The sequence below is a fragment of the Pantherophis guttatus genome, chromosome 16 (assembly GCF_059756535.1).
Source record: "Pantherophis guttatus breed Tessera chromosome 16, ASM5975653v1, whole genome shotgun sequence".
Classification (NCBI taxonomy): Eukaryota; Metazoa; Chordata; class Lepidosauria; order Squamata; family Colubridae; genus Pantherophis; species Pantherophis guttatus.
Window position 1 is genome coordinate 2,635,205 of NC_142078.1, and position 26,932 is coordinate 2,662,136.

General features: G+C 44.8%; 3 protein-coding genes across 6 annotated transcripts in view; 2 read left to right on the forward strand and 1 right to left on the reverse strand.

Annotated features, from left to right (window-relative positions):
* LOC148111716 (uncharacterized) overlaps positions 1-26,932 on the forward strand; it is a 226,491-nt gene that overhangs the window by 184,058 nt on the left and 15,501 nt on the right. The window contains 4 exon segments of the mRNA XM_087879918.1: positions 18,667-19,815; positions 20,124-21,284; positions 21,412-21,646; positions 26,483-26,577. Of these exon segments, the coding sequence (XP_087736044.1) occupies positions 18,667-19,815; positions 20,124-21,284; positions 21,412-21,646; positions 26,483-26,577 (2,640 nt within the window).
* Positions 667-3,906, forward strand: LOC148111722 (uncharacterized). The gene has a single exon (XM_087879824.1). It carries the CDS (start codon positions 1,233-1,235, stop codon positions 2,355-2,357), a length of 1,125 nt encoding a protein of 374 aa, XP_087735950.1. The 5' UTR covers positions 667-1,232; the 3' UTR covers positions 2,358-3,906.
* LOC148111723 (uncharacterized) lies at positions 3,104-18,669 on the reverse strand. Of its 4 annotated transcripts, none has more exons than XM_087879854.1 (4): positions 18,349-18,669; positions 16,446-16,512; positions 8,517-8,583; positions 3,104-6,066 (listed from the first exon to the last, which is right to left on the reverse strand). In XM_087879854.1, the coding sequence occupies exons 1-4, from the start codon at positions 18,362-18,364 to the stop codon at positions 5,890-5,892; spliced, it is 327 nt and encodes a 108-aa protein (XP_087735980.1). In that variant the 5' UTR covers positions 18,365-18,669; the 3' UTR covers positions 3,104-5,889. The 4 variants fall into 4 exon arrangements, with proteins under 4 accessions (XP_087735980.1, XP_087735978.1, XP_087735979.1 ...); XM_087879852.1 differs by lacking the exon at positions 18,349-18,669 and adding an exon at positions 17,853-18,283; XM_087879853.1 differs by lacking the exon at positions 8,517-8,583 and having other exon boundaries at positions 18,391-18,669.

The following is a 26,932-nucleotide window of genomic DNA, read 5'->3' on the forward strand; positions in this document are numbered from 1 at the left end:
TACACTGTTGGAAGCAGGATTCGATGTTACCCTAACATGGTCGATGGAATCAACAATCTAGTTGAAAGACATTATAGAAGATACTATATGAAATACAAATTTAAAGTCATTTGAGGGTTTTATTTATATATGGAAATATCTTTTAGTGATACGGGCAGAAGAATAAAGACATTAAATATATTATGTATGGTAGACCTGTACGAAAGTGGGTGAAATAAAATTGATATGGTACAAGGTGATAGGTTAGGTTATTGATTGCTTAGTTTAGGAAAAGGGATGTTATGTTTAGATATTAATATACTTAAAAGATTTGAATTAAGAGATATATGTATGGGGGTGGAGGAAATGGGTAGATTATGAGTAGAATAAATGCCAAATTAGGCTCTATTACATAGTTTTATAGCCGAATGCTGTTTTGAAATGTATAGCATACAGGGGACATTATAATAATGTTAGGAAGAAATGTTTAGCACATAGGGGGTGGTGTAAAAGGGTGGTAAAGTATTATATAATGTGATTTTAATTTGGATTTCATCTTGGAGAAGCCATGTGGGGAGGGGAGGGGGAGGGGGGTTAGGGAGGGGGGGAAGGGGGAAAATCTGTATTTGAAAAACTTTTTCAATAAAAAAACAACAAAAAAAATCCCATTTAAATCAAAATTATGATTTATTTATTTTTTTAATCAATTTTTATCCACCCTTATTTCTTCCATGCAATCAACTCTTATTTTGTACTTTTTCTATTGTATGGAGTATAAAATGAAACCCGATTCTGTGTCCTGGATTCCCTCTTTTCATTAAGGGAAATCTCTTTGCTACAATATTCTAATAAATTGCCTTTAAATTTACAGTCCCAGACTGTATCTCAGGAATTGAACTGAATTGAATTTTTAATTTCGCCAACTGCGAATAGACACACAAGGAATTTGTCTCGAGTTCACAAGCTCTCAGTGTATGTACAAAACATCAGAATAATGATATAATTATAACAATTCGAATAAGAGGAATTATTTATTTATCTTTTCTTCAATTGAGTAAAGAAGGGTTAATAATAACTGCCAAATAAGGGATTTTCTCAGGCTGAATAATAAAGGACTTTTTCTATTGTCCCTGCCATGATGGATCTGAAATGACAGGTGCTCTTTAATCGTATATTTATAAGCTGCTTAGGAGGTTTCACTTCCATTTTTACTGCTTGCCCTTCCCCCTCACACTTAGAGGCTGAGGGTACAGATGCATTTCTCTTCAAACAATCATACAGTTTGTAGTCTATGTACAGTATATTTGAAGAAAAATGGGGAAAAGCCCATGGGAGGTGAGGGCTTGGGCCTGGGCCACCCCTGCAGGGAAGGGGACGCAGCCATGACCCTCTTCTTTTTCTCCCCTGCAGGAAGACGGAGGATGGTGCCAGATGCAGGAAAAAGGCGCCGGCCAAGAGGAGGAGTAGGAGAGCGGGCCCCACGGAGTAAACCTGCCCGGTCCCGGCGCGGCTTCCCCAGGAGACGGCGGGGAAAGGCCGGGGGCTCTGGGGCTGCAGGAGCGATGAGCCGAGAGGGAGCCTGGGAAAGGCGGCTGCCTGGAGCGCGATGCGTGGAGGACGAAACGGGCGGAGACCCCGAGATTGGCCTGGAGGGTGGAGGCTCTTTCGGAAGACCCCGAAAGCCCCGAAGGATCCAGGAGGGAGCAAAGGAACATCAGTGCCCGGAATGTGGAAAAACCTTCAAAAGAAAAGATCATCTTCAAAGTCACCTAATTATCCACACAGGAGAGAAACCTCATAAGTGCCTGGAGTGTGGAAAGAGATTCAATCTGAGGGGAAACCTTTATACACATCAAAGGATCCACTCGGGAGAAAAACCACATAAATGCCTTGAGTGTGGAAAGAGATTCAGTCAGAGGGGAAACCTTTATACACATCAAAGGATCCACTCGGGAGAGAAGCCATACAAATGCCTGGAGTGTGGAAAGAGATTCAGTCAGAGGGGAGAGCTTTATAGACATCAAAGGATCCACTCAGTCCCAGAACTGAGTTTGACTGCTGTTGGTCATTCTTATGGCAACCAGCAGAGCAGGCTGTCCTGGGAGGGGCGGGAGGCCTTGTATGAGTCTGGATGTCCATCTGTCAGTGATTCAGGAATGTTGGATTCTCAACTGGGCAGCTGTGGACGAGATCCCTGCCTGATCCCTGTCCAAGGGCTGCTGTTGAGGGCTGCTCTGACACAGGATCCAGCCCTCCCTCCGCCCGGCCTAAAGCCAGTGCTGCAGTGCTGCCTGTCCCAAGAGGAGATCAACCCTGCTGGTAATTCAATCAAGTTCAAAATTCGAGGAGAAAATTTCGCTCTCTCTTTCTGTCCGTAAACTTGGCACCATCTAACAACATGGTGTCAGGAAAAGGTGCCTCACCTAAGCAGAAATAATGGGGGGAGCTCACCTGGGACGATGGAGCAAAACACAAAACAGCAGGGCAACGCAAAGGGAATGCGATGGGAAGTTCACCCAGAGCTACGTTAATGAGTGGCGCTTCCCTGAACAGAATGCAGCCTACATCCAAAGAGCTTTGCCTTTTGTGCAAAAAGGTTAGAAAAGGGCAGCTTGAGTGTTGGTTTGTTCGCCTCCTACAGACATTTGCCTCGCATTGGTGCACATAGAAAAGGTGGAGCAGGTGAAGTTTCATAGGGAACCTGCCATCTCTTAGGGAACTCTGAGGGCTTTATGACCTCATCCATGCAGGCTAAACTGCCAGTTACTGTCAGTTGTCAGAGTGAAGATGCCTTCAAGAGGTTCGTCAGTCTTCAGAAGGGCTCCTGGACTCTGGGAAATCTTCCTTCTATTTGCAGCCAATTTATCAAGAATTGGATTGCAAGGACGAAAATGCCCATTTGGCCCCTTCTTAGGAAAGGGAAGCAGAGAGAAAATGAGAACACCCAGCCATTTTCCCTGTTACTTTTAATTGTTGGCTGATGGATTTAAATCATGTCTTCATCTCCAAACTCAGGCACCAAGTTTGGTGTGGAGCTGAAAAGAATTTGATGACCTGATTTGAGAGACTTCAAGAGAAGCAAAGGGGTTTCTTTGTCCACCTGAAAATACAGATCCTCAAATAATCCAAGCCAAGCAAAAACATTTATTAAGGGAGGGGGGTTCATGTTTTTAAGAGGGCACAGAAACAAATGGTACATACATTCAGTGTCAGGAAACAAATGATGAAACAATATGAAGCAACAGCATCACACAGTCCGTTTAACTTGCTGTGAATTCACTTCCTTCCTTAGACTTTGCCTCGGTCTCCTCCTCCTCTGCCCTAGGCCTTTTCTCAAGGGTTGGTCTTGCAGGAGGAGGGGGGGAGATGGGGGGAGGAGGCTTCTTGTGTAGGACATCTGTGAGCTGATGTTCAAAGTTATCCAGAGGAACCAACGTCCCGAGTTCAGGATACTAATCCCTACAGAGAGCAAAGGAGAGAAAACAATTCTTTATATCTAAAATTATTATTTCTATTCCTGGATCATTGTGGTTGGGAGAGCTTTTGCTCTGTGATGGGGAACTGTGAGAGGTAAAGTAGGGAATCGACCAGAGAGGCTTATAGAGAAGGAACGTCTCTTCTCTTCCCAAATTCAAGGCTGCCCAGAGACGGAGCGTAGGCCAAGCCCTTCATGAGCCTCAGAAAAGAACTCAGTCAACAATAATGTGATAAAAGGATTTCTGGGACATTCTGCTCAGGGAAGGAATTCTCACTTTGCAAGTTGCTCAAAATAAGCACAATTTCTGGATTATGAATTCTGCCAAGCTTATAAGTCACTTGTCAGTGATTTCTGTTCTCTGAAACAAACTCTGGATTATTAAGCTATCGGCATTAGTAAGGAAGCCAAGTTGTTTATATGAAACAAAATAAAAACCCCGTTTTCTAGAATTTTTTTTGTTAATCCATCGAACTCTGGTTCCCAACATGAAACACACCAGTTTCCTTCTTGTATCCTAGAAGTGTAAGAGCCACCTATTAAGCAGACTCTTAAGACTATTTTCAGGTGCTGGTTTCAGGCTAAACTTCAGCTGCCTTGACTCGCAACTAATTTTACTTCTGAACTATTCCCACAAACTAAGTCCACCTTCAGCAGCTGAAGCATCAAACCCTAAAGAACCGAATGCTTACATTTTTCCATCTACGCCGGAGAAGATGGAATCCAGTTATCAGCAATCACGTAGTGGTGGTTACACCCCAATCATTTCACTATCACGACTCCAGGATGAGAAACCACCTTGGAAATAGTTTTTACAGATCGTGTCCTGCATTCCTGTAAGAAAAGCCAGGATCCTCTCGGGTGGTGCTCTGGGATATCCAAGGGCAGGAAATTTGAGACACGTACCCAGTTATTTAGGTAGGACTCCTTTTATTAAACTTGGAGAGCAGCCCAACTGCTAATGACGCTGGGTGGCTTACAAAAGGGAAAAATAAAAGAGGAAAAATACATGGGGAAAACTCTTATTATATTAAAAATGAAGCCCCCCTGTGGCTCAAGGAACAGCCTAAACCCCCTCCCACCAGCCTAGGAGCATGTATGGAAGGAGGGTCAAGAGCCTTATTTTCAAGGGAAGAATGAACCCAGGAGAGAAATTTCCAGGCGCATGGAAAGAACTGTGGGCAAAATGGAAATTGGTAAGTTTCCCCACAAGGTTCCAGTAGCAACCCCTGAATCTCAAGATCCAAGTGTTTCTTCTTCTAAGAACATAGTAGATAACAGAAAAGCAGAAAAGCAACCTGAGATCCATTACTTAGGAACACGTACTCGTCACCTTCTCTAATATTTTCCCTCTTTTCTGCAGTGTATAAATATACCTATTGGTCTGCAGTGGAGTCTCCCACTATTCTTTTGCAGGACAGCCACTGCGGTACATACCGTTCAATAAACACAGCAGTGAGCCTGGATTATTTGCTTTGGGTTGTGCCTTTTGATTCACACTGGGTAAAACGGTGCACAATAGGACAATTCTTGGGACCAATATACCTCTATAGAATGCGTCCAAAATAGAGGACCCATATATTCCTTTGGGATCAAAATTTGGAAAGTTGTGCCTGTTTTAGTGCTGCAGTGCTCCTGTGCAGCTGCGGTGAAAGTAAAAGAGTTTCCAACACTTACAGAAAGCTTCTCGCCAGCTACTGGGAAACACTATGGGGAGGTATATAAGCCTAAATCCAATTGCTATTTTAGTGACACCGTATCCATTGCATGATTATATGAAATCTACCAGTGGGACAGCTTGCCTTCCAAAAATTGTAGGTGCTTTATCACTGGAGGCTTTTAAGAATAGACTGGACAGCCACTTCTTTCAAATTGCAGTGTCTCCTGTTTAAGCAGGGGGTTGGACTAGAAGACCTCCAAGGTCCCTTCCAGCTCTGATTCTCTATCCTGACGATAGTGAAAAAAAGGAGCAGCAGTGACACGATAGCGGAGGGGTCAGCCTATTTTCCAAAGCACCAGAAGGGAAGACAAGAAATAATGGATGGAAAATAACCAGGGAGACAAGTAGCCTGGAATTCAGGAGAAATTTCCTGACAGTGAGAAAAATTAAGCAGTGGAACTGCTTGCCTAGAGAAGTTGTTGTGCTCAATCACTAAAGTCTTTTCAAAAGAGATTGGGCAACCATTTGTCTGAAACAGTAGAGGATTTCCTGCCTGAGCAGAGGGGTGTGAATCAAAATCAAATTCGTATTTCTTCTCTCCTGTGTGGATGCTGATATGCCTTTGAAGATGTCCATTTCTTGTGAAGAATGTTTCACATTCCGGGCACTGATATTCCTTTCCTCCCTTCTGGATCCTTCGGAGCTTTCGGGGACTTCCGAAGAAGCCTCCACCCTCCAGGCCCGTCTCGGGGTCTCCGCCCATTTCCTCTTTCCCTCATCGCCCTCCAGGCAGCCGCCTTTCCCAGGCTCCCCCTGGGCTCATCCCTCCTGCAGCCCCGGAGCCCCCCGGCCTTTCCCCGCCGTCTCCAGGCAGGGCTGCTCTGCGGGGCCCGCTCTCCTCCTCCTCTCGGGCAACGCTTCCTTCCTTCCTCCGCCGGGCTCCTCCATCCTCCTGCAGGAGAGAAATAGAGGTGGGTCACGGCTCCATCCCCTTCCCCACACGGGAATAGAATAGAATAAAAGTTGGAAGGGACCTTGGAGGTCTCCTTGATTAGTTTCCACCCATTGCTTCTTGTCCTGCCCTCCTCAGGTGCTTTGGAGAATAGCTTGGCCTGCGCACTGCCCAGGGTTGTTATGGTTCCACGTGGAGGTGGGCCGCTTAAATTTGGGGGTCCATTCTGCTTCCCCCCACTCCCCGCATCCAGGCAAGCGGACTTTGTGGAGCCCTTCTGCGGCTGCAACCTTCCCCCACAACATTGGAGGATTCCCCATAGGCAAGATTCGGAGGGCGGCATGTTAGGAAATGGTTTTACCTAACTTGTTGGGCTGGCAATATATAAACCATCGATATAGCTTTAAGACTGCTGTATTGCTGTATTGCATCCTACTGTGTCCTGATTGGTTAGCTCTGTAGCCAATGTCCTTAAGAGGGAGCCAGAAACCTAGTTGGTTTCTCTTTACACCCTTTGCTGAACTCTTTGCTGATCTTTACTGCTTCTTCCTGTGTTTGCTACTGTTTGCAACTGTTAATGTGTATGACTACAACGACTGGACTTTGATACTGGACTATTCCTAGCATAGTATTGTTTTACTATCTACTACTTTATATGTATATGACCTGGACTGTTTATTGGATTGTGCCTTATTACTATTTTCCTAAAAGTAAACACAACTCATAGTATCTGTGTGTTGGCTGTGTTTTATTCGTAACTACTCTCAATCGCTTTCATGTGCACACCCTTGCTACTCAAGGGTTGCTCTGCAAATTCCTCAACAGGGCAGCCTTCCTTTGGAGGGACCACCCCAAGGAGTCCTCCAGCCAATCGCTGCCGTCCCCAGAGCGACCAATTGGTGTCCTATATTTTCAGTCACCGAGAGTGCGCCTGCGTGGTGCTGACTCCCTTTCTGTTCTTGCCCAGAGGTGAGACTGGGGGGGTCTCCCTTTGATCTTTGGGGTCACGTCTTCTCCTCCGACCCCTCCCCCGCATTCAGGCAGGCCGAGGTAGGGGGCCCCTCCTGGGTTTCTGACTTTCCCCCCATCCAGGGTCCCTCCCTGGGCAATGTGGGGGGAGGTCTTGGGGGGGCACAATTTGACATCATTTTAAGGTTCTTCTTGTTTTGCACGAAAGACCTCAGGTGTTCTGATGCTGGAGGTCTTTTTAGAAGTTTCTAGGAAATTCCCTTCTCAGCTAACAGAATAAGAACAACCGAGCTGGAAGGGACCTTGGAGGTCTTCTAATCCAACCCCCTGCTCATGCAGGAGGCCTTATTCCAAAGGTGCTTTTTCAAGAAGCAACTGGGCTTCATTTTTCCTTGAAGACGTTTCACTTCTCATCCAAGAAGCTTCTTCAGTTCTTCAGAACCAAAGAAGCTTCTGGGATGAGAAGCGAAACGCCTTCAAAGGAAAAAAACAGAAAGTCCAGTTGCCTCCTGAACAAAGCACCTGTGGGACAATCCTGACCTGGATGACGGAGAATCTCTACAGACTTTGAGCGATGCAATTGGGCTGAACCCCCTTTGGATGGTGTGCGGGTGTGAATGGATTTCCAGAGGAAAAAATTGCAGACTGCAAGAACCATTCGCACCACTCAGGTGACCCTGAGGAGACAGATAAACCTCCAGGGGATTCAACCACCCTCTCAAAGTTTGGGGATTGAGTGGAAATATGAGTTGGAAACAGTTGTGGACAGTTGGACAGCTTTTCTCCCAGAATGGGCTTGTTTTGCCGGATTGTTTCAGGAAAATTTTTGACCTCTGTGGGTTCCAATTTGGGGGCTATTTTGGATTATTTTTAAAGCACTGTAGTGATAGTCCTTGACCTACAACTATTTGCTTAGTGACTTAGTGAAGTGCTTAGTGCTTCACTAGCAGCACTGAAAAAAGTGGCCTTGACCAGTTTTCACACTTACGACTGTTCCAGCATCCCCGTGGTCATGTGGTCAAAATCCAGGCGTTTAGCCACTGGCAAGTATTTATGACGGCTGCGCTGTCCCAGGGTCACATCATCAGCATTTGTAACCTTCCCAGCTGGTGTCCCACAAAGTCATTGGAGGATTCACATAACAACTTCACAACTCACTTCACAATTGTAGGATATGACCTGCCAATTATGGCAAAAAATGGGGTGCAGCAACTGTCAAGAACAGAAATTTTTGTCTCAATTCTGATTGGAGATCTAGTTAGCACTTCCTGTACAGTTTGGGGGCAATATATCCATCCGTCATGAATGATAACCGCAAAATACATCCCAGAGACAGTAAGAAGATTAAGTCAGCCAGGCCCTCCCCCCCAGCTGCCTTGCCAGCCCCTCCACAGACCCTGTCATATAAATAGATGCCTCATACAATAAGAATTTAACATATACACTCCCTCCTCCCACTTTCTCCTCAAACCACTCCTTACCTCTGTTCCCGCCCCTTCAGTATAAAAGGGGCATCCCACTCTGATCCTGCACTCTTCCAGAAGCAACCTGTGAATAGAAAATCCTCCTTGACTCCCTCCATTGTTTGGCTGATTACCAGCATAGTCTCCTCCAACTCTCCTCCTATTTGTTTGGCTGTTTCCAGCATTTTGAATTAATTTCCAACATATTTCCACCGAGTCTCAAACTCTTATCTAGTTGGTATCCATCCCACATATTTTAACTGTAATATAATTATCTGTTTTATATCATTTTTCCATCCTGCTCTTTCAATTTAAATCTCAGTATATTTCATAATAGTCATCATTTCCAACTTGTATTACCTTAATTCAAGACTAATCACTAGCATCTGTGTATTTTGTATTTTGTTCAATCAATCCTTATGCATCAGTTTAACATTTGTTTGCAAATTAAAATTAAAACATATTACATCAAACGGTACATTTTCTTAAAATTTTCCTGCCTCAAAATATATTCTTCTTTATTATTTTTATCCTCTTGATATCATCCACTATTTTAGTAGCCACCTCTTATTTTCTATTTTTATTATTTCACAACCCTTCCTGTTTTTATCCCAAAATCATATATACCTAGGCTTTTAAACTTTATCATATATACATAGGCTTTTAAACTTTACATTTCAGTTAGTCACATTTAAATTTTTCCACTTTAATTCTTCCTTTTCTTCCTTTTCCTTTCTGTCCAAAGTGCTCTATTTCAAGGTTCATCAGTTCAAAGTAAAGAATTTCTGTATGTCCCTTTAAAACTTTTAAAATGTCTGATCCAAGCGTAGTGCATCAGCTTCCTGTCTTTGTTAACTACGCCACACCTAGTTTTGTCAGTCTCCATTGTTAAAATCCAAAATGTTCTTTCTTTCTTCTTTCTTCTTCCTTAAAATCATCTGGGACAGAGTAGGAATCTCCAAAATCCTTATATCCAATATTAATTTCAAGTAATCCAGGGTAAAAAGCCAATTAACATGTTTCTTTTCCACCCAGAAAGGGAAATCTCTTTAATCCACTTTTCTGTTTAATCACTGCAGACTCCATGGCTATTTTGTAGCCATCCATCTCTATCTTTATTAGCTTCATTTTCTTTTAGAGGCATTAATTCTCAGGAATATCCATTTCTCCTCTCCACTCCAGTTAAAGGCATAGTCAAATTTCAGAAATTTATTAATACCAAATCATCCAGTTTAAGTTTACTGCAACAAAATTCAATTTGGGTCTTTTACCCATTTTTTTTTCCTTTTCAATCTTTAAGCCCCGCAGTCCAATAGCCGCTTTTAATTTTGGGGTCTTATTTTCCAATAATTCCAAATAGGTACGTTATTGCCTGGCTTGATGTCACCCACCCGGCTTCTTGATTTTTGCTCTTTCTTCATCTTCTTCCTCCAGCACAATCCTTGTTCCCGGTTGCCGCAGTTTCAGGGCAGCCACCATGGCTGCTGTCCCGCTGCCGCCAGCGTGAAGGAGAAGCCTCCGGCCCCGAGGAACCCGCCCATTCCTCTCAGCCGCCCAAGGCATTCCTTCTTGTCCCCCTGTCCCTACAAGACAGGGGAGGTCCGCAGACCTATCGGCGGCAGCTTAGCAGAGGGGATTTGGCAGGGCTCAGCGGAGCTCGCCATTTCCCTGTCTATGTCCCCGCGGCGCCAACCGGAAGTCCAATGTGAAATTTGAGGTAAAATTGGTTTTTTCTTAAGTTTTGAATTTCTTTTTTATCTTCTTCTTTTTTCTTTCTTTCTTTTTTTTCTTTTTTTTCTTTATAAAAGATGTAATGGAAATTTTGAATTGAGCTTGTGAAAGGAATGTAAGCGTGGTAACCATCTATGACTGGGTCAAGATTTTTGCTCTTGAAAGTTATTTATTTATTTATTTATTTATTTATTTATTTATTTATTTATTATATTTCTATACCGCCTTTCTCCCGTAGGACTCAAGGCGGTGTACAGTCAAGAAAAATATAGACACACAAACATCATAAAATTGCTAATTAAAATTATTACTTAGTTTGGTCAATTAAATAAAACCCAGAATTAGATAACATTTAAAAAATCATTCACATGTTCATATGTTTAGCCCCGCCTGTTGGAACATCAGGGTCTTGAGGGCACGGCGGAAAGCACGGAGATCAGGGATATTCCGTATCTCCGGGGGCAGTTCATTCCAAAGGGTTTGAGCCCCCACAGAGAAGGCCCTCCCCCTGGGAGTCGCCAGTCAACATAATTTGACTGACAGTACCCTGAGTAGTCCCTCCCTGTGAGAACGAACTGGTCGGTGGGAGGCTATTGGTGGCAAAAGACGGTCTCGTGGGTACCCAGGTCCTAAGCCATGGAGCGCTTTAAAGGTGATAACTAACACCTTGAATCGCACCCGGAAGACCACCGGGAGCCAGTGCAGCTTGCGTAGGAGAGGTGTTACATGGGCGTAACGAGCTGCGCCCATAATCACCCGCGCGGCTACATTCTGGACCAGTTGGTCCATCAAATGATCTTCTAAAGATAACCATGAATCCAGGAGGACACCCAAGTTGCGGGCCCTCTCTGTGAGGAGCAAGATCTCATCCCCTATTGTCAGTGATGGTACCAGCTGACTATACCGGGACGCCAGAAGCCACAGCCACTCGGTCTTGGAGGGGTTGAGTCTGAGCTTGTTTCTCCCCATCCAGATCCGCACGGCCTCCAGGCAACGGGACATCACAGCAAGGGCATCATTGGGGTGGTCTGGGGTGGAGATGTATAGTTGTGTGTCATCAGCATACTGATGAACACTCACCCCAAAACCACGGATGATCTCGCCCAGCGGTTTTACATAAATGTTGAACAGAAGGGGTGAGAGGACTGAGCCTTGCGGCACCCCACAAATAAGGTGCCTCGAGGTCGACCTCTGCCCCCCTGCCAACACAAACTGCGAACGGTCAGAGAGGAAGGAGGAGAACCACCGAAGCATGGTGCCCCCTATTCCTAACCCCTCCAGCCGGTGCAGTAAGATACCATGGTCGATGGTATCAAAAGCCGCTGAGAGATCTAATAGGACCAGGATAGAGGAGCAACCTCTGTCCCGAGCCCTCCAGAGATCATCCACCAACGCGACCAATGCCGTTTCCGTGCTGTATCGTGACCTGAAGCCCGACTGGAATGGATCCAGATAGACAACTTCATCCAGGTATCGGGGTAGTTGTCGCGCCACCGCACTCTCAACAACCTTTGCAACAAAGCAAAGATTGGAGACTGGACGATAATTTGATAATATAGCTGGGTCCAGGGAAGGCTTCTTGAGGAGGGGCTTCACAACCGCCTCTTTCAAGGTGGCGGGAAAGACACCCTCACTCAGAGAAGCATTTATAATCCCCTGGAGCCAGCCTCGTGTAACCTCCTGGGAGGCCAGTACCAACCAGGAGGGACACGGGTCCAATAAACATGTGGCAGCGTTAAGCTTGCCCAGAATCCTGTCCACGTCCTCAGGAGCCACAGAGTCAAACTCTTCCCAGATAACGCTCTCAAGACCTGCCCCCGTCTCCTCCCCTGGATCTACCCAATCGGAGTCCAGGCCTTCCCGAATCTGAGCGACTTTATCATGCAGGAATTGTACAAAATCCTCAGCTCGACCCTTTAAGGGATCTTCCCATACCCCCACCTGAAGTAGGGAGCGGGTCAGCCTAAACAGCGCAGCTGGGCGGTTCTCTGCAGATGCAATATGTTTTAAATTTATGTTTAAATTTGAAAAAATAAATAAAAAATATTTACAAAAAAAAAAAAAAGAAATTATACAAAGTATGTTTCGGCTTTTTTATAGTGAAAGCGTGGCAACCACGACCAGAATCTCAAAGGATTTCTTTTCTGCCAGAATTAGGCCAGGAACATCCATAAGTGAACACCTTTTAATGTTAAACGCCAAAAGAACTGAGTTACACCTTAGGGGAGAAATCATATCTGACCAAACCATGAAGAATGTAATAATCAACTCCCTAGACCCATCTTGGAACAATTTCATCACACACTTAGATACTCTCAGCTTAGGTCACCTATCCATAGAAAGCCTTTCAAACAAACTTATAGCTGAGGACAATTTAAGAAAGAGTCGCAATAACACACTTAGGGAACACAAGCCAACGAAGAAAGTATTCTTCCAAGATAGACACCAAGACACAAATCTGCTACATCTGCGGATCTAGGGGACACTATAAGAGAGATTGCCCTAGAAACTCTAGTGAGAGATACAGACAATCATCAAGAGAAAAATACAAGCGTAGAGACTCCCCCAACCCCAGGCACACGAGAGAAAGCAGAGACAACTCCAGGGACAGTAGATCTGGATCACTATATGGGGTAGAGGAACCCACAAAATTAACCAATCAGGATAGAGAAGACAACCTATGGCTCATAGATTCTGGGGCCAATAATCACACTACTTGTAACAGACAGTTTCTATCATCATTCACAGAAGAACAATTCCTAATAAAGGTAGCGAATCAAAATGAAGTAAGAGTGATAGGGAAAGGAAACATACTATTGCCGGGAATAGGAAAAATAGAGGGGGTGTTACTAGTCCTGGAAATACCACACAACATTCTTAGTGCACTCAAACTTAGCAAAGACTCAAACGTAAAAATAACATTCACAAAAGGAGAGGTATTCCTAAGTAAGGATAAAGAGAATATAAATAGAATCACAATCAAGAAAGGATTACCCTACTTATACACAGGCAAACACTATCTGATTAAGGTAAATGCAAGCATAGAGACAGACAACACCATTGAAAATAACAATAATGAAGCTATCAAATCAGATAGCACAGAAACAGGGAATGATGATAGAGATACGTCTAAGGGAAAACCACTAATAGGCAAACCACTACACGATGAATGTGCACACATGCTTCATTGGAAACTAGGACATGCCAGCTTCCCTGTAGTTCAGAAAATGAGTAACTTTGCTGAAGATGTTAAAATAAAAGATTGTGAAAACTATCTTGAATGCTCGGTATGCAAATGCTCAAAGTTAAAAACTAAGCCTAGACCAAAGAAAGCATCACGAACCACCACTCACATATTCAATCTAGCGCACATGGATTTGGTAGGACCCCTGAAACCATCTATAAAATATAAAAAAAGATTTTTTCTCACCATCGTAGATGACTATAGTCGCTACGGCTTCGTATATACATTAAGACACAAAAGCGAAGCCTTTCAAAAATTCAAGGAATTCTACAAGCGAGTAGAAACTCAATATAACATACAATTGAAACAAATAATGACTGATAGGGGATCAGAATTTTTGTCAGGGGAATTCATCCGCTGGCTTAGATCTAAGGGTGTGCTATACTTCACTTCTTGTCCGTTCTCAGCCTTTCAAAATGGCGTCGTAGAACGACGAAATTCCACCCTGCAAACCATGATAAGATGCGCCCTGGAAGATGCAGGATTAGGTAAACACTTCTGGTCTGAGGCTTTAGTATACTCCAATTACACACTCAATAGAACCTGGTCCAGTGTTATAGATAAAACACTTTATGAGCTAATGTATAACAAGAAGCCAAAAATAGCACATCTACATGTCTTCGGAGTCACTGCGGACGTCCACATTCCGAAACAGTTAAGACACAAGGGGGATAAAATATCTAGAAGACTAAGGTTCATGGGCTATGAACCAGGTACCAAAGGGTACAGATATCCAGAACAGCCGTGTTCCATGAACAAGCGAATCGGTCTAAGATACACCTTAATGAGATACACCCTAGACAAGCGTTAAGATACAACACACAAGATCATGAAAGGTAGGACATTCAAAACATCACAAAAGAAAGGGAACCTAAGGATACACAGCTAAGAAACACTACTAAAGAATGGAAAGGTGAACGCCCAAAAATCAGAGTAGATTCACTCACACAAAGGGAAACAAAATATTTACATGACAATAACTCTACACCAAATAGACCAGTCAGGGCCAATAGAAATCAATTACCCAAAAGATTTGAAAATTACATAATGCATGTACATTCCAACACAATTCCACCAAATTCATACGGAGAAGTAATGAAACTTCCCCTTGAAGAAAGATTAAAATGGGAGTTAGCTATGTCAAAGGAAATGGAAAGCCTTAAAGAATTAAATGTATTCACCCCCGCCATAGTACCAAAAGATAAAACCACAATAGGGACTAGATGGATTTTCAAAATCAAAAATCTAGAGGGAGGTAAAACTTTATACAAAGCACGATTGGTAGCGCAAGGATTCGCTCAAAGGTATCCAGAAGATTATACTGATACATATTCACCAACAGTAAGAGCAGAAAGCATTAAGACTGCATTAGTAATGGCTTCAGTACTAAACCTAGAAGTATACCAATATGACATCCAAACAGCATACTTACATGCAAATCTAGACAAAGAAATTTACATAAGGGCACCACCTAGTAAGGATAGGAACGAAGGTGACACATGGCTACTTAATAAAAGCTTATACGGTTTAAAACAGTTGGGAAAACACTGGTATGAATGTCTAGTTAAAGTACTCGAATCAATAGGTTTTACAACGACTTCAGCAGACAACTGTTTGTTCACCAAAAGAGAGGGAGATTCACCAGAATACGTACTGATATACGTGGATGACATTTTATACATTGGAAAACATAAAGAAAAACGAGATGCCTTTGCCAGCAAATTAGAAAAGCAATTCTCATTGAAATCATTAGGGAAAATAAATAAATACTTAGGGGTACAAATCACCCGAACACCAAAAGGATTCTGTCTTTCACAAAAAGAAAAAATTATAGAACTGTTACACAAGTGCAATATGTCCGATGCCAAACAATGTGATATTCCCATGCAACCAGACTTTTTGAAAAATATGCATAACCTGTCACCCGAATTCAAGGACAATACACTCTACAGATGTACCATTGGATCTCTCCTATATATAGCAAATTGGACTAGACCTGACATAGCTTTGCCTTTGAATTTATTGTCAAGACACGTGGGTAAACCAACTGTATATCACTGGGAAGCTGTAAAAAAGGTACTAAGATATCTAAAATGCAGCTCTGACACTTGCTTATACTTAGGACCAAACAAACTTAACGAAGTCATGCTCACATGTTATGCAGATGCCGATTGGGCTGGAGATGTAAAAAGCAGGAAGAGTACGTCGGGGTATATATTCTTTATTCTTTCTTTCTTTCTTTCTTTCTTTCTTTCTTTCTTTCTTTCTTTCTTTCTTTCTTATTTAAATTTGTATACTGCCCTTCTCCCGAAGGACTCAGGGCGGTGCACAGCCAAAATTAAAATACATACAATACAAAATTTAAAATAATTTAAAAGCAGAATTAAATCAAATTGGCTTCCCAAAATATTAAAACCCATTACCCTTAAAATAACCCATTTAAAATTATACCAGTCCTGTACACTGGTATACAGGAAAACAAAACTTAGTTGCAACTTCAACAACAGAAGCAGAATATATATGTCTTTCAAAGGCTGCCAATAATCTCATTTGGTTTGAGGACCTGCTCACCAGTATTTGGTCAAGACCATCGCAACCCATAATCATACATGAGGATAATAAAGCCGCAATTGAAATCTCCAAGGCAGAAGCCATAGGACAAAGGTCTAGACACATAGACATAAAGCATAAGCATGTGAGACAATTATCAAAACCAGGATTCATTAAGGTGGTACATTGTGACACAAAAGAACAAATAGCAGACATTTTAACGAAACCTTTACCAAATAAGCAACATGCTTATTTAGTGCCTAAGTTATGCATTCACATGTAAATCTATGGACAAGAGATAAATGTAACCCTCATATATTCGGCATCTAAAGGGGGATTTGTCATATAAATAGATGCCTCATACAATAAGAATTTAACATATACACTCCCTCCTCCCACTTTCTCCTCAAACCACTACTTACCTCTGGTCCTGCCCCTTCAGTATAAAAGGGGCATCCCACTCTGATCCTGCACTCTTCCAGAAGTAACCTGTGAATAGAAAAGGACATGTCAATTAATAAAGACCTTTGCTTTAATTGAATAACGAATCTGTGTTTCTTATTGAGTCTGATCCTCAAAACTAGTCACAGACACCCCCCCACACACATGGATTCATCTTCTCCTTTCTCATCCCTCCTCCTTCTCATCTCTCCACCTACACATCAACACCCAAAGTATGAAGAAGAAACAGAGGGAACCTGACGTCTCAGAACACGAGAGCAAAGATGAGATTTCTGCCATTACTGGTGGGATGAAATTCAGGAGGATTTAAATTTTTCAAAACACCTAATAAAAAGAGGTGGAGGTGGAGTTGCACTTAAACAGCTGCACCTTTGTAGAAATGCAAAAAGTAAAAAATGAAGAAAACCTCCTTGAATGCATTTGGGTTAATATGAAAGGAAAACGGAATGAGGTTGCCAGAGGTGTATACGACGGACTGCCCAATCGGAGGAACTAGATCAGGGGCGTCAAACTGAAGGGTGCTTGGATCTGGCCTGTGGGGAACAGATCGGACTGGCCCACAATGCCTCTGCCAGCGAAAACAGAGCTCGGGAGGGAAGCGTGTAGCCCTACCGGCCCCATTTTCAGCTGCAACGGCCGCCTGCACTCCTCCGCCCCCAGCTCCATTTTCACGGGCAGAGGATTAGGAAAAGAAACTAAAAGCAAAAGAAATGTTTCCCCTTTTGCATTTGAGCATCCAAGAAGGGACAGGAAAGAGGAAAGGCAAAGAAGGAAAGACGAGAAGGGAGGAAGGAAGGAAAAAGAAGGAAAGAGGGAAGGAAAAAGAAGAAAAGGGAAGGGAGGGCAGGAGGAAGGAAGGAAGGTTATGAGGGAGGGAGGATGTGAGAGAAGTCCTGTCCTAGCACTTGGCCACCACAGGTGCCCACAAGAAGAGTGAAGATGAGCTGGCCACGGCTACCCAGGGATCCCCCCCAGGTCAAACATAACCCTGATGCAGCCCTGAATGAAATAAGAAATCATTTAGCTGATGAACAGAAAGCAGAGGAATGGGGGACTTTCCCTATCCTGGCAACTGGGGAACACCCAGTCTCTGCACCTAGTGGGAGATCAAAGAGGTCCCCAAAGAGTCTTATTCATTTAAAATGTTCTTATAACTGCCCATCTTTCAGTCAACTCTGTGCAGCTCCCAAAAGGGTGTTTTCAAAAGTATCCAACACATTAAAACATAAAAGAAAAACCATCAAAGAAAAACCTGGGGCCAATCCATGCCACCTTCTCCTTGTCTGATCTCCCAGCGCCTGGGGAAAAGCCAGGTGTTTTAAGGCTAAAAGGGTGGGGGCTTTTTAAGAATATGGCTCATATCTCACAAAGCTTCCTTGGCGTTAGAGAGTCCCTTGTAGGGGTTTCTGCTGGAAGACAAGGGGACCATTCAGGGAATCCAACTGACAGCTTCAGATGCTTGGGGATAGTCTTAATAGGTCCCCACATTTGGGAAATCCACATAGATTATATCAAACAATGGCAGGGAGAAGCTCCTTTGCACCCCCAACAATAAAGGTCAAATGAGCCCTAGATTCAGCCACAGCACACTTGCTCCAATGAGGATCTGAGTGGGATGAGCATTTAAAGGCAACTTATTAAGAGTATTGTAGCAAAGAGATTTCCCTCAATGAAAAGAGGGAATCCAGGACACAAAGAGCGGCTGATTCAAACTCAGGATCTCCGAAGGTCCCACAATAGACCCAACTGGCTGCCCTTCATGGGCTCATATAAGGCTTCAACCCCTGACCTCTGCCAGCCTCAATATGGGGGGGGGACCAGACCCCAAAGTTCAAAGGAAGCCCCCCCTCCCCCTTGTCCCACCTCCACCCCGGACCATAATAACTTGCGGAACTGCGCAGGTACCATCTGGCTTGTTGCAGGAAGAAGGACACAGATTGGTCGCGCTCGGGATGTTGCCGATTGGCGAATGGACTCCGAGGGGCGGATCCTCCAAAGGAAAAGGCGGAACTAGTGGAGGAAAAAGGGCATGAAGCCTCCACTTCTGGAAACAAAACGGGCAATGAGGAAGCTGTCTGAATCATCGACAGAGGAGGCCGTTTGATGCAGGTTTGGTGCAGGGGATGCTGGGAATCGTAGTCCGGGAGAGTCTCTCTGGAGGCCTGGGAGCCCGAGGCCTAGTCTGGTAGGCGGGAAGGACGGAGACGGGAGGCTGGGAAGGAGGCCATCTCCGCCTGGAGAATGCCCGGGAAGCCCATTGGAGGCGGGGGCTTGGGCCTGGGCCTCCCCTGTGGGGAAGGGGACGCAGCCGTGACCCTCTTCTCTTTCTCCCCTGCAGGAGGACGGAGGATGGCGCCAGATGCAGGAAAAAGGTGCTGGCCAAGAGAAAGAGGAGAGCGGGCCCCACGGAGCAGACCTGCCCGGTCCCGGCGCGGTTTCCACAGGAGACGGCGAGGAAAGGCCGGGGGCCCTCAGGCTGCAAGAGCGATGAGCCGAGGGGGAGCCTGGAAAAAGCGGCTGCCTGGAGGGCGAAGCGGGGAGGAGGAAATGGGTGGAGACCCCGAGATGGGCCTGGAGGGCGGAGGCTCCTTCGGAAGACCCCGAAAGCCCCGAAGGATCCAAGAGGGAGCAAAGGAACATCAGTGCCCGAAATGTGGAAAAACCTTCAAAAGAAATGGACATCTTCAAAGCCACCTAATTATCCACACAGGAGAAAAACCTCATAAGTGCCTGGAATGTGGAAAGAGCTTCAGTCAGAGGGGAAACCTTTATACACATCAAAGGATCCACTCGGGAGAGAAACCTCATAAATGCCTGGAGTGTGGAAAGAGATTCAGTCAGAGGGGAAACCTTTATACACATCGAAGGATACACTCAGGAGAAAAACCACATAAATGCCTGGAGTGTGGAAAGAGATTCAATCTGAGGGGAAACCTTTATAGACATCAAAGGATCCACTCAGTAGAAAAACCACATAAATGCCTTGAGTGTGGAAAGAGATTCAGTCAGAGGGGAACACTTTATATACATCAAAGAATCCACACAGGAGAAAAACCACATAAATGCCTTGAGTGTGGAAAGAGATTCAGTCAGAGGGGAAACCTTTATACACATCAAAGGATCCACTCGGGAGAGAAGCCATACGAATGCCTGGAGTGTGGAAAGAGATTCAGTCTAAGGAGCACCCTTTATACACATCAAAGGATCCACACAAGAGAGAAACCTTATAAGTGCCTGGAGTGTGGAAAGAGATTCACTCTGAGGGGAAACCTTTATAGACATCAAAGGATCCACTCAGGAGAAAAACCACAAAAATGCCTGGCAAGAAAGGTAATACAATCCAATTAAAACTTTCACTTTTAATAAATTTAATACATTTTTTTCTTTTAATAAATTCCTTTAGTCTTCCAGGGCCATGCCCAGGGTCCCAGGCCTGAGTTTGACTGCTGTCGGTCATTCTGATGGCAACTAGCAGAGCAGGCTGTCCTGGGAGGGGCGGGAGGCCTTGTATGAGTCTGGATGTCCATCTGTCAGTGGTTCAGGAATGTTGGATTCTCAACTGGGCAGCTGTGGACGAGATCCCTGCCTGATCCCTGTCCAAGGGCTGTAGTTGACCCTCTTCTCTCTCTCCCCTGCAGGAGGACGGAGGATGGCGGCAGATGCAGGAAAGTGGCGCCGCCCGAGAGCAGGAGGAAGAGGAGAGCGGGCCCCGCGTAGCAGACCTGCCTGGTCCCAGCATGGCTTCCCCGGGAGACGGTGGGGAAAGGCCTGGGGCCTCCGGGGCTGCAGGAGGGAGGAGCCCAGGGGGAGCCCGGGAAAGGCGGCTGCCTGGAGGGCGATGCGGGGAGGATGAAATGGGCAGAGACCCCAGGACGGGCCTGGAGGGCAGAGGCTCCTTCGGAAGACCCCGAAAGCCCCGAAGGATCCAGGAGGGAGGGAGGAAACATCAATGCCCGGAATGTAGGAAAACCTTCAAAAGAAATGACCATCTTCAAAGTCATCTAAGGATCCACACGGGAGAAAAACCTTATAAGTGCCTGGAGTGTGGAAAGAACTTTAGTCATACCAGCAACCTTTACAGACATCAAAGGATCCATCTGAAAAAATGCCTGGAGGGCGGAGGCTCCTTCGGAAAACCCCGAAAGCCCCGAAGGATCCAGGAGGAAGCAAAGGAACATCAGTGCCCAGAATGCAAAAAATCCTTCAAAAGAAAAGGAAATCTTCAAAGCCACCTAATTATCCACTCAGGAGAAAAACCTCATAAATGCCTGGAGTGTGGAAAGAGCTTTCATGATAGGAGCACCCTCTGTAAACATCAAAGGATCCACTCGGGAGAGAAGCCATACGAATGCCTTGAGTGTGGAAAGAGATTCAGTCAGAAGGGAAACCTTTATACACATCAAAGTATCCATTCAGGAGAAAAACCACATAAATGCCTGGAGTGTGGAAAGAGATTCAGTCTGAGGGGAAACCTTTATACACATCAAAGGATCCACTCAGGAGAAAAACCACATAAATGCCTGGAGTGTGGAAAGAGATTCAGTCTGAGGGGACATCTTTATAGACATCAAAGGATCCACACAGGAGAAAAACCTCATAAATGCCTTGAGTGTGGAAAGAACTTCAATCGGAGATCACATCTTGATCAACATCAAAGGATCCACTCGGGAGAGAAGCCATACGAATGCCTGGAGTGTGGAAAGAGATTCAGTCAGAGCAGCAACCTTTATGCACATCAAAGAATCCACACAAGAGAAAAACCACATAAATGTCTGGTAAGAAAGGTAATAAAATCCAATTAAAACTTTCACTTTTAATAAATTCAATATATATTTTTCTTTTAATAAATTCCTTTAGTCTTCCAGGGCCATGCCCAGGGTCCCAGGCCTGAGTCTGGCTGCTGTCAGTCATTCTGATGGCAACTAGCAGAGCAGGCTGTCCTGGGAGGGGCGGGAGGCCTTGTATGAGTCTGGATGTCCATCTGTCAGTGATTCAGGAATGTTGGATTCTCAACTGGGCAGCTGTGGACGAGATCCCTGCCTGATCCCTGTCCAAGGGCTGCTGTTGAGGGCTGCTCTGACACAGGATCCAGCCCTCCCTCCGCCCGGCCTAAAGCCAGTGCTGCAGTGCTGCCTGCCCCAAGAGGAGATCAACCCTGCTGGTAATTCAATCAAGTTCAAAATTCGAGGAGAAAATTTCGCTCTCTCTTTCTGTCCGTAAACTTGGCACCATCTAACAACATGGTGTCAGGAAAAGGTGCCTCACCTAAGCAGAAATAATGGGGGGAGCTCACCTGGGACAATGGAGCAAAACACAAAACAGCAGGGCAACCCAAAGGGAATGCGATGGGAAGTTCACCCAGAGCTACGTTAATGAGTGGCGCTTCCCTGAACAGAATGCAGTCTACATCCAAAGAGCTTTGCCTTTTGTGCAAAAAGGTTAGAAAAGGGCAGCTTGAGTGTTGGTTTGGTCGCCTCCTACAGACATTTGCCTGGCATTGGTGCACATAGAAAAGGTGGAGCAGGTGAAGTTTCCTAGGGAACCTGCCATCTCTTAGGGAACTCTGAGGGCTTTATGACCTCATCCATGCAGGCTAAACTGCCAGTTACTGTCAGTTGTCAGAGTGAAGGTGCCTTCAAGAGGTTAGTCAGTCTTCAGAAGAGCTCCTGGACTCTGGGAAATCTTCCTTCTATTTGCAGCCAATTTATCAAGAATTGGATTGCAAGGACGAAAATGCCCATTTGGCCCCTTCTTAGGAAAGGGAAGCAGAGAGAAAATGAGAACACCCAGCCATTTTCCCTGTTACTTTTAATTGTTGGCTGATGGATTTAAATCATGCCTTCATCTCCAAACTCAGGCACCAAGTTTGGTGTGGAGCTGAAAAGAACTTCATTACCTGATTTGAGAGACTTTAAGAGAAGCAAAGGGGTTTCTTTGTCCACCGGAAAATACAGATCCTCAAATAATCCAAGCCAAGCAAAAACATTTACTAAGGGAGGGGGGTTCATGTTTTTAAGAGGGCACAGAAACAAATGGTGCATACATTCAGTGTCAGGAAACAAATGATGAAACAATATGAAGCAACCGCATCACACAGTCCGTTTAACTTGCTGTGAATTCACTTCCTTCCTTAGACTTTGCCTCGGTCTCCTCCTCCTCTGCCCTAGGCCTTTTCTCAAGGGTTGGTCTTGCAGGAGGAGGGGGGGAGATGGGGGGAGGAGGCTTGTTGTGTAGGACATCTGTGAGCTGATGTTCAAAGTTATCCAGAGGAACCAACATCCCGAGTTCAGGATACTAATCCCTACAGAGAGCAAAGGAGAGAGAGCAATTCTTTATATCTAAAATTATTATTTCTATTCCTGGATCATTGTGGTTGGGAGAGCTTTTGCTCTGTGATGGGGAACTGTGAGAGGTAAAGTAGGGAATCGACCAGAGAGGCTTATAGAGAAGGAACGTCTCTTCTCTTCCCAAATTCAAGGCTGCCCAGAGACGGAGCGTAGGCCAAGCCCTTCATGACCCTCAGAAAAGAACTCAGTCAACAATAGTGTGATAAAAGGATTTCTGGGACATTCTGCTCAGGGAAGGAATTCTCACTTTGCAAGTTGCTTAAAATAAGCACAATTTCTGGATTATGAATTCTGCCAAGCTTATAAATCACTTGTCAGTGATTTCTGTTCTCTGAAACAAACTCTGGATTATTAAGCTATCGGCATTAGTAAGGAAGCCAAGTTGCTTATATGAAACAAAATAAAACCCCAATTTTCTGGAATTTTTTTTTTTTTAATCCATATAACTCTGGTTCCTAACATGAAACACACCACTTTCCTTCTTGTATCCTAGAAGCGTAAGAGCCACGTATTAAGCAGACTCTTAAGACTATTTTCAGGTGCTGGTTTCAAGCTAAACTTCAGCTGCCTTGACTCGCAACTAATTTTACTTCTGAACTGTTCCCACAAACTAAGTCCACCTTCAGCAGCTGAAGCATCAAACCCTAAAGAACCGAATGCTTACATTTTTCCATCTACGCCGGAGAAGATGGAATCAAGTTATTAGCAATCACGAGGTGGTGGTTACACCCCAAGCATTTCACTATCACGACTCCAGGATGAGAAGCCACCTTGGAAATAGTTTTACAGATCGTGTCCTGCATTCCTGTAAGAGAAGCCAGGATCCTCTCGGGTGGTGCTCTGGGATATCCAAGGGCAGGAAATTTGGGACACGTACCCATTTATTTAGGTAGGACTCCTTTTATTAAACTTGGAGAGCAGCCCAACTGCTAATGACGCTGGGTGGCTTACAAAAGGAAAAAATAAAAGAGGAAAAAACTGGGCAAAACTCTTATTATATTAAAAATGAACCCCCCCCCCTGTGGCTCAAGGAACAGCCTAACCCCCCTCCCACCAGCCTAGGAGCATGTATGGAAGGAGGGTCAAGAGCCTTATTTTCAAGGGAAGAATGAACCCAGGAGAGAAATTTCCAGGCGCATGGAAAGAACTGTGGGCAAAATGGAAATTGGTAAGTTTCCCCACAAGGTTCCAGTAGCAACCCCTGAATCTCAAGATCCAAGTGTTTCTTCTTCTACGAACATAGTAGATAACAGAAAAGCAACCTGAGATCCATTACTTAAGAACACGTACTTGTCATCCTCTCTTTTCTGCAGTGTATAAATATTTATTTATTTATTTATTTATTATATTTCTATATCGCCTTTCTCCCGTAGGACTCAAGGCGGTGTACAGTCAAGAAAAATATAGATACACAAACATCATAAAATTGCTAAATTAAAATTATTATTATTTGGCCCAATTAAATTAAAAACCCAGAATTAGATAACATTTTAAAAATCATTCACATGTTTAGCCCCGCCTGTTGGAACATCAGGGTCTTGAGGGCACGGCAGAAAGCACGGAGATCGGGGATATTCCGTATCTCCGGGGGCACTTCACTCCAAAAGGCTGGAGCCCTCACAGAGAAGGCCCTCCCCCTCGGAGTCGCCAGTCGGCATCATTTGACTGATGGTACCCTGAGTAGTCCCTCCCTGTGAGAACGAACTGGTCGGTGGGAGGCTATTGGTGGCAAAAGACAGTCTCGTAGGTACCCAGGTCCTAAGCCATGGAGTGCTTTAAAGGTGATAACTAACACCTTGAATCGCACCTGGAAGACCACTGGGAGCCAGTGCAGCTCGCGTAGGAGAGGTGTTACATGGGCGCAACGAGCTGCACCCATAATCACCCGCACGGCTACATTCTGGACCAGTTGGAGCCTCCAGGTGCTTTTCAAGGGGAGCCCCATGTAGAGAGCATTACAGTAGTCCATACGGGAGGTAACTAGGGCATGAGTGACTGTGCGCAAGGCATCCCGATCCAGAAAGGGACGCAACTGGTGGATCAGGCGAACCTGATAAAAGGCACCCCTGGCCACGGCCGTCAAATGATCTTCTAAAGATAGCCGTGAATCCAGGAGGACACCCAAGTTGCAGATCCTCTCTGTGAGGAGCAAGATCTCATCCCCAATTGTCAGTGATGGTACCAGTTGACTATACCGGGACGCTGGAAGCCACAGCCACTCGGTCTTGGAGGGGTTGAGTCTGAGCTTATTTCTCCCCATCCAGATCCGCACAGCCTCCAGGCAACTGGACATCACAGCAAGGGCATCATTGGGGTGATCTGGGGTGGAGATGTATAGCTGTGTGTCATCAGCATACTGATGAACACTCACCCCGAAACCACGGATGATCTCGCCTAGCGGTTTTACATAAATGTTGAACAGAAGGGGTGAGAGGACTGACCCTTGCGGCACCCCACAAATAAGGTGCCTCGAGGTCGTCCTCTGCCCCCCTGCCAACACAAACTGCGAACGGTCAGAGAGGAAGGAGGAGAACCACCGAAACACCGTGCCCCCTATTCCTAACCCAGCAGGCTGGCCTGGCCTAACTCTCCTCTTTTAAATTTTTAATTCGTTTGATTTTATAAATTCGGTGTTTTAATCTGTGTTTCGGCCAAAATATTTAATAATTGTAAGGGACTTTTAATATTTGTATTATCTGTATTTTATCTTGGCTGTTCACCGCCCTGAGTCCTTCGGGAGTAGGGCGGTATAGAAATTTGATTAATAAATAAATAAATAAATAAACCCCTCCAGCCGGTGCATTAAGATACCATGGTCAATGGTATCAAAAGCCACTGAGAGATCTAATAGGACCAGGATAGAGGAGCAACCTCTGTCCCGAGCCCTCCAGAGATCATGCACCAATGCGACCAATGCCGTTTCCGTGCTGTATCATGACCTGAAGCCCAACTGGAATGGATCCAGATAGACAACTTCATCCAGGTATCGGGGTAGTTTTCGTACCACCACATTTCTCAAATATACCTATTGGTCTGCAGGGGAGTCTCCCACTATTCTTTTTCAGGACAGCCACTGCGGTACATACCGTTCAATAAACACAGCAGTGAGCCTGGTGTCAGTGTTCCAAACTATGATTTCCCCAGCGCTGACATGAATGAGTGGGAAAGAGCCTGTTAGAAGTAGTAGCTTGACTTTTCACCCAGTTCTCCCCCCCACCCCCCACTCCGGCAGATAACGACACCTAGGTGATGAGAAGAGGGGGGAATTCCTGTGACTTGAAGTAACTGAAATGAAAGATGGACTTGGAAGATGGCCAATGAGACACTGAGATTTGAGGACCGGAAAGGGAGGGGTTTGGGATCAGAGGGTCAGTTTCGGCTGCAAATGAGTTCAGGACTAGATCGTTATTCTTCAATAAATAAGAGATTTCATCAAAGACTTTGTGTTTGAGAATGAAATTTATTTGAGATAACATCGGAACCTGACACCTGGATTATTTGCTTTCGGTTGTGCCTTTTGATTCACACTGGGCAAAACAGTGCACAATAGGACAATTCTTGGGACCAATATACCTCTATAGAATGCGTCCAAAATAGAGGACCCATATATTCCTTTGGGATCAAAATTTGGAAAGTTGTGCCTGTTTTAGTGCTGCAGTGCTCCTGTGCAGCTGCGGTGAAAGTAAAAGAGTTTCCAACACTTACAGAAAGCTTCTCGCCAGCTACTGGGAAACACTATGGGGAGGTATATAAGCCTAAATCCAATTGCTATTTTAGTGACACCGTATCCATCGCATGATTATATGAAATCTACCAGTGGGACAGCTTGCCTTCCAAAAATTGTAGGTGCTTTATCACTGGAGGCTTTTAAGAATAGACTGGACAGCCACTTCTTTCAAATTGCAGTGTCTCCTGTTTAAGCAGGGGGTTGGACTAGAAGACCTCCAAGGTCCCTTCCAGCTCTGATTCTCTATCCTGACGATAGTGAAAAAAAGGAGCAGCAGTGACACGATAGCACTGTTCCAATTCTTGAGGGGCTGCCACAAGGAAGAGGGGAGGGGTCAGCCTATTTTCCAAAGCACCAGAAGGGAAGACAAGAA

Bases quoted from the DNA above. Each gene is read 5' to 3' on its own strand.
- LOC148111722 (XM_087879824.1), top strand. From the start codon at position 1,233: ATGCATTTCTCTTCAAACAATCATACAGTTTGTAGTCTATGTACAGTA.
- LOC148111723 (XM_087879852.1), bottom strand. From the start codon at position 17,988: ATGTGGATTTCCCAAATGTGGGGACCTATTAAGACTATCCCCAAGCAT. The intron at 8,584-16,445 runs GTAAGTAGTGGT...TTCTATTCACAG, and splicing joins CTGAAGGGGCAGGACCAGAG to GTTGCTTCTGGAAGAGTGCA. The intron at 6,067-8,516 runs GTAAGGAGTGGT...TCTCTCCTGCAG, and splicing joins CTGAAGGGGCGGGAACAGAG to GAGGATGGAGGAGCCCGGCG.